This window comes from Oncorhynchus clarkii, chromosome 4, assembly GCF_045791955.1.
Source record: "Oncorhynchus clarkii lewisi isolate Uvic-CL-2024 chromosome 4, UVic_Ocla_1.0, whole genome shotgun sequence".
NCBI classification, from domain to species: domain Eukaryota; kingdom Metazoa; phylum Chordata; class Actinopteri; order Salmoniformes; family Salmonidae; genus Oncorhynchus; species Oncorhynchus clarkii.
In genome coordinates this window covers 1488961-1503902 of record NC_092150.1, presented here as the reverse complement: position 1 = coordinate 1503902, position 14942 = coordinate 1488961, and the positions used below count along the sequence as shown (strand labels likewise).

The 14942-nt window shown below is 47.4% G+C and overlaps 1 protein-coding gene across 1 annotated transcript in view; it reads left to right on the top strand.

The window, feature by feature from the left end:
* LOC139406280 (signaling receptor and transporter of retinol STRA6) overlaps nt 1-14942 on the top strand; it is a 126057-nt gene that overhangs the window by 42726 nt on the left and 68389 nt on the right. Inside the window, exons 13-15 of the mRNA XM_071148736.1 lie at nt 5541-5658; nt 7391-7492; nt 8783-8946. Coding sequence (XP_071004837.1) covers nt 5541-5658; nt 7391-7492; nt 8783-8946 — 384 coding nt within the window. The remainder of the gene's footprint in view (nt 1-5540; nt 5659-7390; nt 7493-8782; nt 8947-14942) is intronic.

The following is a 14942-nucleotide window of genomic DNA, read 5'->3' as shown; positions in this document are numbered from 1 at the left end:
GGAAATAACAGAATAACAGTAACAGACTAGTGAGCCCACCTTGGGGAAATAACAGAATAACAGTAACAGACTAGTGAGCCCACCTTGGGGAAATAACAAAATAACAGTGACAGACTAGTGAGCCCACCTTGGGGAAATAACAGTGACAGACTAGTGAGCCCACCTTGGGATAATAACAAAATAACAGTGACAGACTAGGCCAGCCGTTGTGGTTTCAGCTCGCTGTGATTTTCACTGCTGGTTTTCGATCTCTCATCATGAAAGCAGAAGCTCTAACGGGTCTGTCTGGGTCTCTCAGACATTTTTCTGTCGACAGTTATATATTGCACTGTCACTAAGTTTGATCATATCTATTTTACAGTTATAATACACTTGAAATCTTACAATAAGTAGTTTATAATTTGATTGTTACTACACTGAACAAAAATAGAATAGCAACAGGTAAAGTGTCCCGTTTTTTATGAGCTGAAATAAAAGATCCCAGAAATCCATCCACCTGACAGGCATATCTGTAACGTACTGGGTGTCGTGAGTATGAAGGCAGGCGCAGGGAAAACAGAGAGTTCAATAAAGTGCTCTTTTAATGCACACACGGTGAACCACGGCCACCCCACTAAACACTGGGTGCTCAAAACATAATGCCCCAGACACGGGGAACGAAAACAGTCCAGCACTATGTACGAACATACACCAACACGTTTGTCTGTAACAAACACCAGGGTTACAATAATCAATCCCGCACAAAGAAACAGGCGGGCCGGCTGACTAATAAAGCCCAACTAATTACAACCAACTCAAAACAGGTGTAATCAATAAACACATAAGGAGGGGGAGAAAAGAATCAGTGGCAGCTAGTAGGCCGGCGACGACGACGACCGCCGAGCGCCACCAGAACGGGAAGGGGAGCCACCTTCGGTCGCAGTCGTGACAATATCAAGAAGCTGATTAAAGAGCATAATCATTACACAGGTGCACGTTGTGCTGGGGACAATAAAAGGCCACTCTAAAATGTGCAGTTTTGTCACACAACACAATGCCACAGATGTCTCAAGTTTTGAGGGAGCGTGCAAATGGCATGCTGACTGCAGGAATGTCCACCACAGCTGTTGCCAGAGGCTTGAATGTTAATTTATCTACCATAAGCCGCCTCCAACGTTGTTTTAGAAAATGTATCAGTACGTCCAACCGGCCTCACACAAGACCACATGTAACCACGCTAGCCCAGGACCTCCACATCCGACATCTTCACCTGTGGGATCATCTGAGACCAGACACCTGGACAGCTGAATAATCTGCGGGTTTGCACAACCGCAGACTTTCTGCACAAACTGATAGAAACTATTTCAGTGAAGCTCATCTGCGTGCTTGTCGTCCTCACCAGTCAATCACATTATTGTTACCGTGATGACGGGGGGGGGGGGGGGACAAGAGACATAAACCAATAGCAGTGCAGAGAGACAGGGTGGTAACCAATCACATTGCTCTTGACCTGACTGTAGTTCAGCGTCATGACCAAGTTCAGTGGGGAAATGCTCACCTGTGCTCTTCCTGGATGAAACCCGGTTTCAACTGTACCGGGCAGATGGCTGAATCCCGGTTTCAACTGTACGTGGCAGATGGATGAATCTCAGTTTCAACTGTACCGGGCAGATGGCTGAATCCCGGTTTCAACTGTACCTGGCAGATGGCTGAATCCCGGTTTCAACTGTACCTGGCAGATGGCTGAATCCCGGTTTCAACTGTACCTGGCAGATGGCTGAATCCCGGTTTCAACTGTTCCGGGCAGATGGCTGAATCCCTGTTTCAACTGTACCTGGCAGATGGCTGAATCCCGGTTTCAACTGTACCTGGCAGATGGCTGAATCCCGGATTTAACTGTACCTGGCAGATGGCTGAATCCCGGTTTCAACTGTACCGGGCAGATGGCTGAAACCCGGTTTCAACTGTACCGGGCAGATGGATGAATCCCGGTTTCAACTGTACCGGGCAGATGGCTGAAACCCGGTTTCAACTGTACCTGGCAGATGGCTGAAACCCGGTTTCAACTGTACCGGGCAGATGGCTGAATCTCGGTTTCAACTGTACCGGGCAGATGGCAGAATCTCGGTTTCAACTGTACCGGTCAGATGGCAGAATCCCGGTTTCAACTGTACCGGGCAGATGGCTGAATCCCGGTTTCAACTGTACCTGGCAGATGGCTGAATCCCGGTTTCAACTGTACCTGGCAGATGGCTGAATCCCGGTTTCAACTGTACCGGGCAGATGGCTGAATCCCTGTTTCAACTGTACCTGGCAGATGGCTGAATCCCGGTTTCAACTGTACCTGGCAGATGGCTGAATCCCGGTTTCAACTGTACCTGGCAGATGGCTGAATCCCGGTTTCAACTGTACCGGGCAGATGGCTGAAACCCGGTTTCAACTGTACCGGGCAGATGGATGAATCCCGGTTTCAACTGTACCGGGCAGATGGCTGAAACCCGGTTTCAACTGTACCTGGCAGATGGCTGAAACCCGGTTTCAACTGTACCGGGCAGATGGCTGAATCTCGGTTTCAACTGTACCGGGCAGATGGCAGAATCTCGGTTTCAACTGTACCGGTCAGATGGCAGAATCCCGGTTTCAACTGTACCGGGCAGATGGCAGAATCCCGGTTTCAACTGTACCGGGCAGATGGATGAATCCCGGTTTCAACTGTACCGGGCAGATGGCAGACAGTGTGTATTGCGCCGTGTGGGGGAGATGTTTGTTGTGAACAGAGTGCCCCATGGTGGTGGTGGGGTTATGGTATGGGGGCAGGCAGAAGCTACGGACAACGAACACAATTGCATTTTATCAATGGCAATTTGAGTGCACAGAGATAGCGTGACGAGATCCTTTTGGCCCATTGTCGGGCCATTCATCTGCCGCCATCACCTCATGTTTCAGCATGATGATACATGGCCCCATGTCGCAAATGATCTGTACACAATTCCTGGAAGCTGAAAATCTCCCAGTTTTTCCATGGCCTGCATACTCACCAGACATGCCACCCATTGAGCATGTTTGGGATGCTCTAGATCGACTTGTACGACTTCCAGTTCTCGCGGGTACGACTTCCAGTTCCCGCGGGTACGACTTCCAGTTCCCGCGATTTCCAGTTCCCGCGGGTAACCAGCAACTTTTCATAGCCATTGAAGAGGAGTGGGAAAACATCCCGCAGGCCACAATCAACATCCTGATCAACTCTATGCGAAAGAGATGTGTCGCGCTGCATGAGGCAATTGGTGGTCACACCAGATACTGACTGGTTTTCTGATCCACGCCCCTACCTTATTTTAAGGTATCTGTGACCAACAGATGCATATCTGTATTCCCAGTCATGTGAAATCCATAGATTAGGACCTAATGAATTTATTTAAATTGAGTGATATCCTTATTTGAACTGTGACTCAATCTAATCTGAAATTGTAGCATGTTGCGTCAAATTCTGTCTCCCCCGAGATCCTTCATTTTGGGGTCACATTCTGTCTCCCCTGAGATCCTTCATTTTGGGGTCACATTCTGTCTCCCCGAGATCCTTCATTTTGGGGTCACATTCTGTCTCCCCCGAGATCCTTCATTTTGGGGTCACATTCTGTCTCCCCTGAGATCCTTCATTTTGGGGTCACATTCTGTCTCCCCCGAGATCCTTCATTTTGGGGTCACATTCTGTCTCCCCTGAGATCCTTCATTTTGGGGTCACATTCTGTCTCCCCTGAGATCCTTCATTTTGGGGTCACATTCTGTCTCCCCCGAGATCCTTCATTTTGGGGTCACATTCTGTCTCCCCCGAGATCCTTCATTTTGGGGTCACATTCTGTCTCCCCCGAGATCCTTCATTTTGGGGTCACATTCTGTCTCCCCCGAGATCCTTCATTTTGGGGTCACATTCTGTCTCCCCCGAGATCCTTCATTTTGGGGTCACATTCTGTCTCCCCCGAGATCCTTCATTTTGGGGTCACATTCTGTCTCCCCCGAGATCCTTCATTTTGGGGTCACATTCTGTCTCCCCCGAGATCCTTCATTTTGGGGTCACATTCTGTCTCCCCCGAGATCCTTCATTTTGGGGTCACATTCTGTCTCCCCCGAGATCCTTCATTTTGGGGTCACATTCTGTCTCCCCCGAGATCCTTCATTTTGGGGTCACATTCTGTCTCCCCCGAGATCCTTCATTTTGGGGTCACATTCTGTCTCCCCCGAGATCCTTCATTTTGGGGTCACATTCTGTCTCCCCTGAGATCCTTCATTTTGGGGTCACATTCTGTCTTCACTGAGATCCTTCATTTTGGGGTCACACTCTGTCTCCCCTGAGATCCTTCATTTTGGGGTCACATTCTGTCTCCCCTGAGACCCTTCATTTTGGGGTCACATTCTTTCTCCCCCGAGATCCTTCATTTTGGGGTCACATTCTGTCTCCCCTGAGATCCTTCATTTTGGGGTCACATTCTGTCTCCCCTGAGATCCTTCATTTTGGGGTCACATTCTGTCTCCCCTGAGATCCTTCATTTTGGGGTCACATTCTGTCTCCCCCGAGATCCTTCATTTTGGGGTCACATTCTGTCTCCCCCGAGATCCTTCATTTTGGGGTCACATTCTGTCTCCCCCGAGATCCTTCATTTTGGGGTCACATTCTGTCTCCCCCGAGATCCTTCATTTTGGGGTCACATTCTGTCTCCCCCGAGATCCTTCATTTTGGGGTCACATTCTGTCTCCCCCGAGATCCTTCATTTTGGGTTCACATTCTGTCTCCCCCGAGATCCTTCATTTTGGGGTCACATTCTGTCTCCCCCGAGATCCTTCATTTTGGGGTCACATTCTGTCTCCCCCGAGATCCTTCATTTTGGGGTCACATTCTGTCTCCCCTGAGATCCTTCATTTTGGGGTCACATTCTGTCTTCACTGAGATCCTTCATTTTGGGGTCACATTCTGTCTCCCCCGAGATCCTTCATTTTGGGGTCACATTCTGTCTCCCCCGAGATCCTTCATTTTGGGGTCACATTCTGTCTCCCCCGAGATCCTTCATTTTGGGGTCACATTCTGTCTCCCCCGAGATCCTTCATTTTGGGGTCACATTCTGTCTCCCCCGAGATCCTTCATTTTGGGGTCACATTCTGTCTCCCCCGAGATCCTTCATTTTGGGGTCACATTCTGTCTTCACTGAGTTCCCAAGGGCTCCCGAGTGGCGCAGCGGTCTAAGGCACTGCATCTAAGTTCTAGAGGTGTCATTACAGACACCCTGGTTCGATTCCGGGCTGTATCACAACCAGCCGTGATTGGGAGTTAGATAGGGCGGCACACAATTTAACACACCCAGTGTTGTCCGGGTTTGGCCGGTGTAGGCCGCTATTGTAAATAAGAATTTGTTCTTCACTGACTTGCCAAGTTAAATCAAATTTAAAAATCCTTCATTTCAGGGTCACATTCTGTCTTCACTGACATCCTTAATTTTAATGTTACATTCTGTCTTCACCCATGGGGTTGTACTGTGTATTGGGTATAAAATGCTTAAACATCTCTCCAGGTATGCTGATCCAGACCATAGTGTTCTTCCTGTGTCTGCTGATCGCTGTGTTCCTCATCATCATCCCCATCTTCCACGGACAGAACCTCATGCTCTTCAAGGTCCTTGGGAACATGTGGTGAGTCCACAGACACTGTAGACAGAACCTCATGCTCTTCAAGGTCATGTGGAACACATGGTAAATCCACAGACACTATAGACAGAACCTCATGTTCTTCAAGGTCCTGGGGAACACGTGATGAGTCCACAGACACTGTAGACAAAACCTCATGCTCTTCACTGTCCTGTGGAACACATGGTAAATCCACAGACACTATAGACAGAACGTCATGTTCTTCACGGTCTTGTGGAAGACATGGTAAATCCACAGACACTATAGACAGAACCTCATGGTCTTCAAGGTCCTGGGGAACATGAGACAGAACCTCATGCTCTTCAAGGTCCTGGGGAACACGTGGTGAATCCACAGACACTATAGACAGAACCTCATGCTCTTCAAGGCCCTGGGGAACATGTGTGGCGCTTCTCAGAGACTATACCCTACATTTCCCAATGGCACTACATGATGAAACGCTTAAGTACTGCTTACGAATGGGTTATGTATGGATTATGTATGGGTTATGTATGGATTATGTATGGTTTATGTAATGTATGGATTATGTATGGGTTATCTATGGGTTATCTATGGGTTATGTATGGATTATGAATGGATTATGAATGGATTATGTATGGGTTATGTTTGGATTATGTTTGGATTATGTTTGGGTTATGTATGGGTTATCTATGGGTTATCATGGGTTGTCTATGGGTTATCTATGGGTCATCTATGGGTCATGTTTAGATAATGCATGGATAATGTATGGATTATGTTTGGGTTATGTATGGGTTATGTTTGGATAATGTATGGATAATGTATGGTTTATGTATGGGTTATGTTTGGATTATGTTCAGGTTATGTATAGGTTATGTTTGGGTTATGTTTGAGTTATGTATGGATAATGTATGGGTTATGTATGGGTTATGTTTGGATTATGTTTGGGTTATGTATGGGTTGTGTTTGGATAATGTATGGATAATGTATGGGTTATGTATGGGCTATGTGTGGATAATATATGTATTATCTATGGGTTATGTATGGGTTATGTTTTGATAATGTATGGATAATGTATGGATTATGTTTGGTTATGTATTTGTTATGTATGGGTTATGTTTGGATAATGTATGGATTATGTATGGGCTATGTATGGATAATGTATGGATTATGTCTGGGTTATCTATGGGTTATGTATGGTTTATGTTTGGATAATGTTTGGATAATGTATGGATAATTATGGTCAATGTATGAATAATGTATGGGTTATGTATGGGTTATGTCTGGGTTATGTATGGGTTATGTATGGGTTATGTATGGATTATGTATGGATAATGTAGGATTATGTATAGATTATGTATGGATAATGTATGGATTATGTATGGGTTATGTGTTGGTTATGTATGGGTTATGTATGGGTTATGCATGGGTTATGTATGGATAATGTATAGATTATGCGTGGGTTATGTGTGGGCTATGTGTGGGTTATGTATGGGTTATGTATGGGTTATGCATGGGTTATGCATGGGTTATGTGTGGGTTATGTGTGGGTTATGTGTGGGTTATGTATAGATTATGTATGGGTTATGTGTGGGTTATGTATGGTTATGTATGGGTTATGTGTGGGTTATGTATGGATTATGTATGGATAATGTAGGATTATATATGGATAATGTATAGATTATGCATGGGTTATGTGTGGGTTATAATTATGGTTACCTTTCAAATATAATGTATCCCCTTTATTTCCTCTCCTCAGGCCGTTCTGGTTGATGCTGTTCTCAGTTGTAGTGGTCCAACATGTCACCACCAGGTTCTGCTTCATTAAGAAGTCTGCAGGGACACGGGACCTCCACAACAGGTATGTACACTAGTGCGTTCTGTAGATTGACTGTGTTGTTAGGTATGATCTGGTCTCTCATTCTAGTTCTAGGATGTATCGTAGGTAGATAGGTTGTACGTTCTCTCAAATAACTGACATAGTTACCCTGATCTCGCGAACTTACATGAATGTTTCGTTGCTTGCGAGGCCTATCAGTTAAATGTGATCATCATGTTCAGATGGACATTAGTTTGTTATTGGTTCCAGGTGTAGACATTAGTTTCTTATTGGTGCCAGGTGTAGACATTAGTTTCTTATTGGTGCCAGGTGTAGACATTAGTTTGTTATTGGTGCCAGGTGTAGACAGGGTAGACATTAGTTTGTTATTGGTGCCAGGTGTAGACATTAGTTTCTTATTGGTGCCAGGTGTAGACATTAGTTTCTTATTGGTTCCAGGTGTAGACATTAGTTTGTTATTGGTGCCAGGTGTAGACAGGGTAGACATTAGTTTCTTATTGGTGCCAGGTTAGACATTAGTTTGTTATTGGTGCCAGGTGTAGACAGGGTAGACATTAGTTTGTTATTGGTTCCAGGTGTAGACATTAGTTTGTTATTGGTGCCATGTGTAGACAGGGTAGTTTGTTAGTTTGTTATTGGTTCCAGGTGTAGACATTAGTTTCTTATTTGTTCCAGGTGTAGACATTAGTTTCTTATTGGTGCCAGGTGTAGACAGGGTAGACATTAGTTTGTTATTGGTTCCAGGTGTAGACATTAGTTTGTTATTGGTTCCAGGTGTAGACATTAGTTTGTTATTGGTGCCATGTGTAGACAGGGTAGACATTAGTTTGTTATTGGTTCCAGGTGTAGACATTAGTTTCTTATTTGTTCCAGGTGTAGACATTAGTTTCTTATTGGTGCCAGGTGTAGACAGGGTAGACATTAGTTTGTTATTGGTTCCAGGTGTAGACATTACTTTGTTATTGGTGCCAGGTGTAGACAGGGTAGACATTAGTTTGTTATTGGTTCCAGGTGTAGACATTAGTTTCTTATTTGTTCCAGGTGTAGACATTAGTTTCTTATTGGTGCCAGGTGCAGACATTAGTTTGTTATTGGTGCCAGGTGTAGACAGGGTAGACATTAGTTTCTTATTGGTTCCAGGTGTAGACATTAGTTTCTTATTGGTTCCAGGTGTAGACATTAGTTTCTGATTGGTGCCAGGTGTAGCCAGGCTAGACATTAGTTTCTCATTGGTGCCAGGTGTAGACATTAGTTTCTTATTGGTGGCAGGTACAGATAGGTTAGATTGTTGACTCTGTGTTTCTCTCCTAGGGGTAGTCTCTTCCTGCTGACCTACCTGTTGTTCCCGGTCAATGTTCTGATTGGTGTGGTGCTGGGGGTGTGGCGGCTGGTCATCACGGCCCTGTTCAATATCGTCCACCTGGGACGCATGGACATCAGCCTCCTCAACCGCAATGTTGAGGCCTTTGACCCCGGTGAGTCACTGGACCCTTTGTGTTCATCTGGAGTTCACACAGGTGATCTAACCCATGTCCAGAAACAACCTGGTCCCTGTCCAATCCTCTCAGATCTCCTACCCCCTAGTCCAGAAACAACCTGGTCCCTGTCCAATCCTCTCAGATCTCCTACCCTCTAGTCCAGAAACAACCTCTGTCCCTGTCCAATCCTCTCAGATCTCCTACCCCCTAGTCCAGAAACAACATCTGTCCCTGTCCAATCCTCTCAGATCTCCTACCCTCTAGTCCAGAAACAACCTCTGTCCCTGTCCAATCCTCTCAGATCTCCTACCCCCTAGTCCGGAAACAACCTCGGTCCCTGTCCAATCCTCTCAGATCTCCTACCCCCTAGTCCGGAAACAACCTCGGTCCCTGTCCAATCCTCTCAGATCTCCTACCCTCTAGTCCAGAAACAACCTCTGTCCCTGTCCAATCCTCTCAGATCTCCTACCCCCTAGTCCAGAAACAACCTCTGTCCCTGTCCAATCCTCTCAGATCTCCTACCCTTTAGTCCAGAAACAACCTCGGTCCCTGTCCAATCCTCTCAGATCTCCTACCCTCTAGTCCGGAAACAACCTCGGTCCCTGTCCAATCCTCTCAGATCTCCTACCCTCTAGTCCGGAAACAACCTCGGTCCCTGTCCAATCCTCTCAGATCTCCTAACCTCTAGTCTGGACGTGTCCCTGTCCAATCCTCTCAGATCTCCTACCCTCTAGTCCAGAAACAACCTCTGTCCCTGTCCAATCCTCTCAGATCTCCTACCCTCTAGTCCGGAAACAACCTCTGTCCCTGTCCAATCCTCTCAGATCTCCTACCCCCTAGTCCGGAAACAACCTCTGTCCCTTTCCAATCCTCTCAGATCTCCTACCCCCTAGTCCGGAAACAACCTCTGTCCCTGTCCAATCCTCTCAGATCTCCTACCCTCTAGTCCGGAAACAACCTCTGTCCCTGTCCAATCCTCTCAGATCTCCTACCCTCTAGTCCGGAAACAACCTCGGTCCCTGTCCAATCCTCTCAGATCTCCTACCCCCTGGTCTGGACTTGTACCTGTCCAATCCTCTCAGATCTTCTACCCCCTAGTCCGGAAACAACCTCTGTCCCTCTCCAATCCTCTCAGATCTCCTACCCCCTAGTCCAGAAACAACCTCTGTCCCTGTCCAATCCTCTCAGATCTCCTACCCCCTAGTCCAGAAACAACCTCTGTCCCTGTCCAATCCTCTCAGATCTCCTACCCTCTAGTCCAGAAACAACCTCTGTCCCTGTCCAATCCTCTCAGATCTCCTACCCCCTAGTCCGGAAACAACCTCTGTCCCTGTCCAATCCTCTCAGATCTCCTACCCTCTAGTCCAGAAACAACCTCTGTCCCTGTCCAATCCTCTCAGATCTCCTACCCTCTAGTCCGGAAACAACCTCGGTCCCTGTCCAATTCTCTCAGATCTCCTACCCCCTAGTCCTGAAACAACCTCGGTCCCTGTCCAATCCTCTCAGATCTCCTACCTTCTAGTCCGGAAACAACCTCTGTCCCTGTCCAATCCTCTCAGATCTCCTACTACCTAGTCCAGAAACAACCTCTGTCCCTGTCCAATCCTCTCAGATCTCCTACCCCCTAGTCCAGAAACAACCTCTGTCCCTGTCCAATCCTCTCAGATCTCCTACCCTCTAGTCCGGAAACAACCTCGGTCCCTGTCCAATCCTCTCAGATCTCCTACCCCCTAGTCCAGAAACAACCTCTGTCCCTGTCCAATCCTCTCAGATCTCCTACCCCCTAGTCCAGAAACAATCTCTGTCCCTGTCCAATCCTCTCAGATCTCCTACCCCCTGGTCTGGACTTGTACCTGTCCAATCCTCTCAGATCTTCTACCCCCTAGTCCGGAAACAACCTCTGTCCCTGTCCAATCCTCTCAGATCTCCTACCCCCTAGTCCGGAAACAACCTCTGTCCCTGTCCAATCCTCTCAGATCTCCTACCCTCTAGTCCGGAAACAACCTCTGTCCCTGTCCAATCCTCTCAGATCTCCTACCCTCTAGTCCGGAAACAACCTCGGTCCCTGTCCAATCCTCTCAGATCTCCTACCCCCTAGTCCAGAAACAACCTCTGTCCCTGTCCAATCCTTTCAGATCTCCTACCCTCTAGTCCGGAAACAACCTCGGTCCCTGTCCAATCCTCTCAGATCTCCTACCCCCTGGTCTGGACTTGTACCTGTCCAATCCTCTCAGATCTTCTACCCCCTAGTCCGGAAACAACATCTGTCCCTGTCCAATCCTCTCAGATCTCCTACCCCCTAGTCCAGAAACAACCTCTGTCCCTGTCCAATCCTCTCAGATCTCCTACCCCCTAGTCCAGAAACAACCTCTGTCCCTGTCCAATCCTCTCAGATCTCCTACCCTCTAGTCCAGAAACAACATCTGTCCCTGTCCAATCCTCTCAGATCTCCTACCCCCTAGTCCGGAAACAACCTCTGTCCCTGTCCAATCCTCTCAGATCTCCTACCCTCTAGTCCAGAAACAACCTCTGTCCCTGTCCAATCCTCTCAGATCTCCTACCCTCTAGTCCGGAAACAACCTCGGTCCCTGTCCAATTCTCTCAGATCTCCTACCCCCTAGTCCTGAAACAACCTCGGTCCCTGTCCAATCCTCTCAGATCTCCTACCTTCTAGTCCGGAAACAACCTCTGTCCCTGTCCAATCCTCTCAGATCTCCTACCCCCTAGTCCAGAAACAACCTCTGTCCCTGTCCAATCCTCTCAGATCTCCTACCCCCTAGTCCAGAAACAACCTCTGTCCCTGTCCAATCCTCTCAGATCTCCTACCCTCTAGTCCGGAAACAACCTCGGTCCCTGTCCAATCCTCTCAGATCTCCTACCCCCTGGTCTGGACTTGTACCTGTCCAATCCTCTCAGATCTCCTACCCCCTAGTCCGGAAACAACCTCTGTCCCTGTCCAATCCTCTCATATCTCCTACCCCCTAGTCCAGAAACAACCTCTGTCCCTGTCCAATCCTCTCAGATCTCCTACCCCCTAGTCCAGAAACAACCTCTGTCCCTGTCCAATCCTCTCAGATCTCCTACCCCCTAGTCCGGAAACAACCTCTGTCCCTGTCCAATCCTCTCAGATCTCCTACCCCCTGGTCTGGACTTGTACCTGTCCAATCCTCTCAGATCTCCTACCCCCTAGTCCAGAAACAACCTCTGTCCCTGTCCAATCCTCTCAGATCTCCTACCCTCTAGTCCAGAAACAACCTCTGTCCCTGTCCAATCCTCTCAGATCTCCTACCCTCTAGTCCGGAAACAACCTCGGTCCCTGTCCAATCCTCTCAGATCTCCTACCCCCTAGTCCGGAAACAACCTCGGTCCCTGTCCAATCCTCTCAGATCTCCTACCCTCTAGTCCGGAAACAACCTCTGTCCCTGTCCAATCCTCTCAGATCTCCTACCCCCTAGTCCGGAAACAACCTCGGTCCTTGTCCAATCCTCTCAGATCTCCTACCCCCTGGTCTGGACTTGTACCTGTCCAATCCTCTCAGATCTCCTACCCCCTGGTCTGGACTAGTACCTGTCCAATCCTCTCAGATCTCCTACCCCCTTGTCCGGAAACAACCTCTGTCCCTGTCCAATCCTCTCAGATCTCCTACCCCCTAGTCCGGAAACAACCTCTGTCCCTGTCCAATCCTCTCAGATCTCCTACCCTCTAGTCTGGACGTGTCCCTGTCCAATCCTCTCAGATCTCCTACCCCCTGGTCTGGACTTGTACCTGTCCAATCCTCTCAGATCTCCTACCCCCTAGTCTGGACGTGTCCCTGTCCAATCCTCTCAGATCTCCTACCCCCTAGTCCGGAAACAACCTCTGTCCCTGTCCAATCCTCTCAGATCTCCTACCCTCTAGTCTGGAAACAACCTCTGTCCCTGTCCAATCCTCTCAGATCTCCTACCCTCTAGTCTGGAAACAACCTCTGTCCCTGTCCAATCCTCTCAGATCTCCTACCCCCTAGTCCGGAAACAGCCTCTGTCCCTGTCCAATCCTCTCAGATCTCCTACCCCCTGGTCTGGACTTGTCCCTGTCCAATCCTCTCAGATCTCCTACCCTCTAGTCTGGACGTGTCCCTGTCCAATCCTCTCAGATCTCCTACCCCCTGGTCTGGACTTGTCCCTGTCCAATCCTCTCAGATCTCCTACCCCCTGGTCTGGACTTGTACCTGTCCAATCCTCTCAGATCTCCTACCCTCTAGTCTGGACGTGTCCCTGTCCAATCGTCTCAGATCTCCTACCACCTGGTCTTGACGTGTACCTGTCCAATCCTCTCAGATCTCCTACCCTCTATTCTGGACGTGTCCCTGTCCAATCCTCTCAGATCTCCTACCCCCTGGTCTGGACTTGTACCTGTCCAATCCTCTCAGATCTCCTACCCTCTAGTCTGGACGTGTCCCTGTCCAATCCTCTCAGATCTCCTACCCCCTGGTCTGGACGTGTCCCTGTCCAATCCTCTCAGAGCTCTACACGGAGAAAGGGGCTAGGGGTTGTTTCTGGACAGAGCCTATTTAACTACTACATCTACATTTCTACTACTACATTCCATTTAATTTTAGAAAGCCATTCTCGCATTTTGTTAGGATGTTTGGTACTACATTAATGGAATACTATATGAATCCTATAAATTGACATGGCCAATTTGAATCCAATCAATTAGCTTACCTTCTCAGTGATCAAATTATATTTCAACAAAATGTTTCAGGAATTCGTATCTGTTTCTCACTGCAGAAACTATTTCAGAACATTCTGAGCTGGTGGGTTTTGAAATCCACTTTCTTGTGCTGTCTGAGGTGGAATGACTCCATCCTCTTACAATGTCTCTGTAATTGAGCCTAACCCTGTAAGGTTAGTGTTTTAATGTGTGCAACCACTAAGAACCACAGAAGGTTGGTGGCAAATTCATTGGAGGAGGACTGGTTCGTGGTAATGCCTGGAGCGGAATAGGTGGAACGGTATCAAATACATCAAACACATGGTTTCCAGGTGGTTGATGCCCGTTCCATTGGCTCCGTTCTGGCCGTTATTTTGAGCCGTCCTCCCCTCAGCAGCTTCCTGTGTTCACAACAGTCCACTAAAGGCATGGATAGATTTCACCACTTAGTGTTACAATTCTCTAAAGAGAAGACATTGGATCTAGTTTCAGACACACAATTATATTATTTGAACCAATATGTAGGCTAATGGCAAGAAGTAATTTTCTCCCAGTTATTTTCACCTTTTGAAATGGTATGTATTTTTTCTCCCCCCCCCCCCCCCCCGATGATACTCTCACCATAGTGTTAAGTAAAATGGACCAATTTACTCTGAATAAATGAATAAATGCATTTATAGAGTTCCCACTTTGAGGACAGAAATAGGGGTGTGTCCCAAATGGCACCCTATTCCTCGTGCACTACCTGTGACCAGGGCCCATCCCGTGGTTTTCTCCTCCACTTCACCATGCTGCAAGCAGAAACCTTAAATCCGGATTCTCTAGTCTGTGAGACCGTTATCCCTATGCTTTGCCACAGCATTGTGATTGCAGTCCAATCTCAGAAATTGCTGCAGTTATGAGACATTCCAAATAGCACACTATTTCTGATAGGGCTCTGGTCCAAAGTAGTGCACTACATAGGGAATAGGGTTCTATAGGGTTCTGGTCCAAAGTAGTGCACCACATAGGGAATAGGGTTCTATAGGGTTCTGGTCCAAAGTAGTGCACCACACAGGGAATAGGGTTCCATAGGGCTCTGGTCTAAAGTAGTGCACTATATAGTGCACTATACTATACTATATACTATAGGTATAAGTAGTGCACTATACTATAGGGTGCCATTAGGGACTCAGACCCAGTATTCAGACCCCTTGACTTCTTCCACATGTTGCTACATTAAAGCCTTATTCTAAAATGGATTAAATAAAACAAATTCCTCATCAATCTACACATAATGACATCGCAATACCCCATAATGA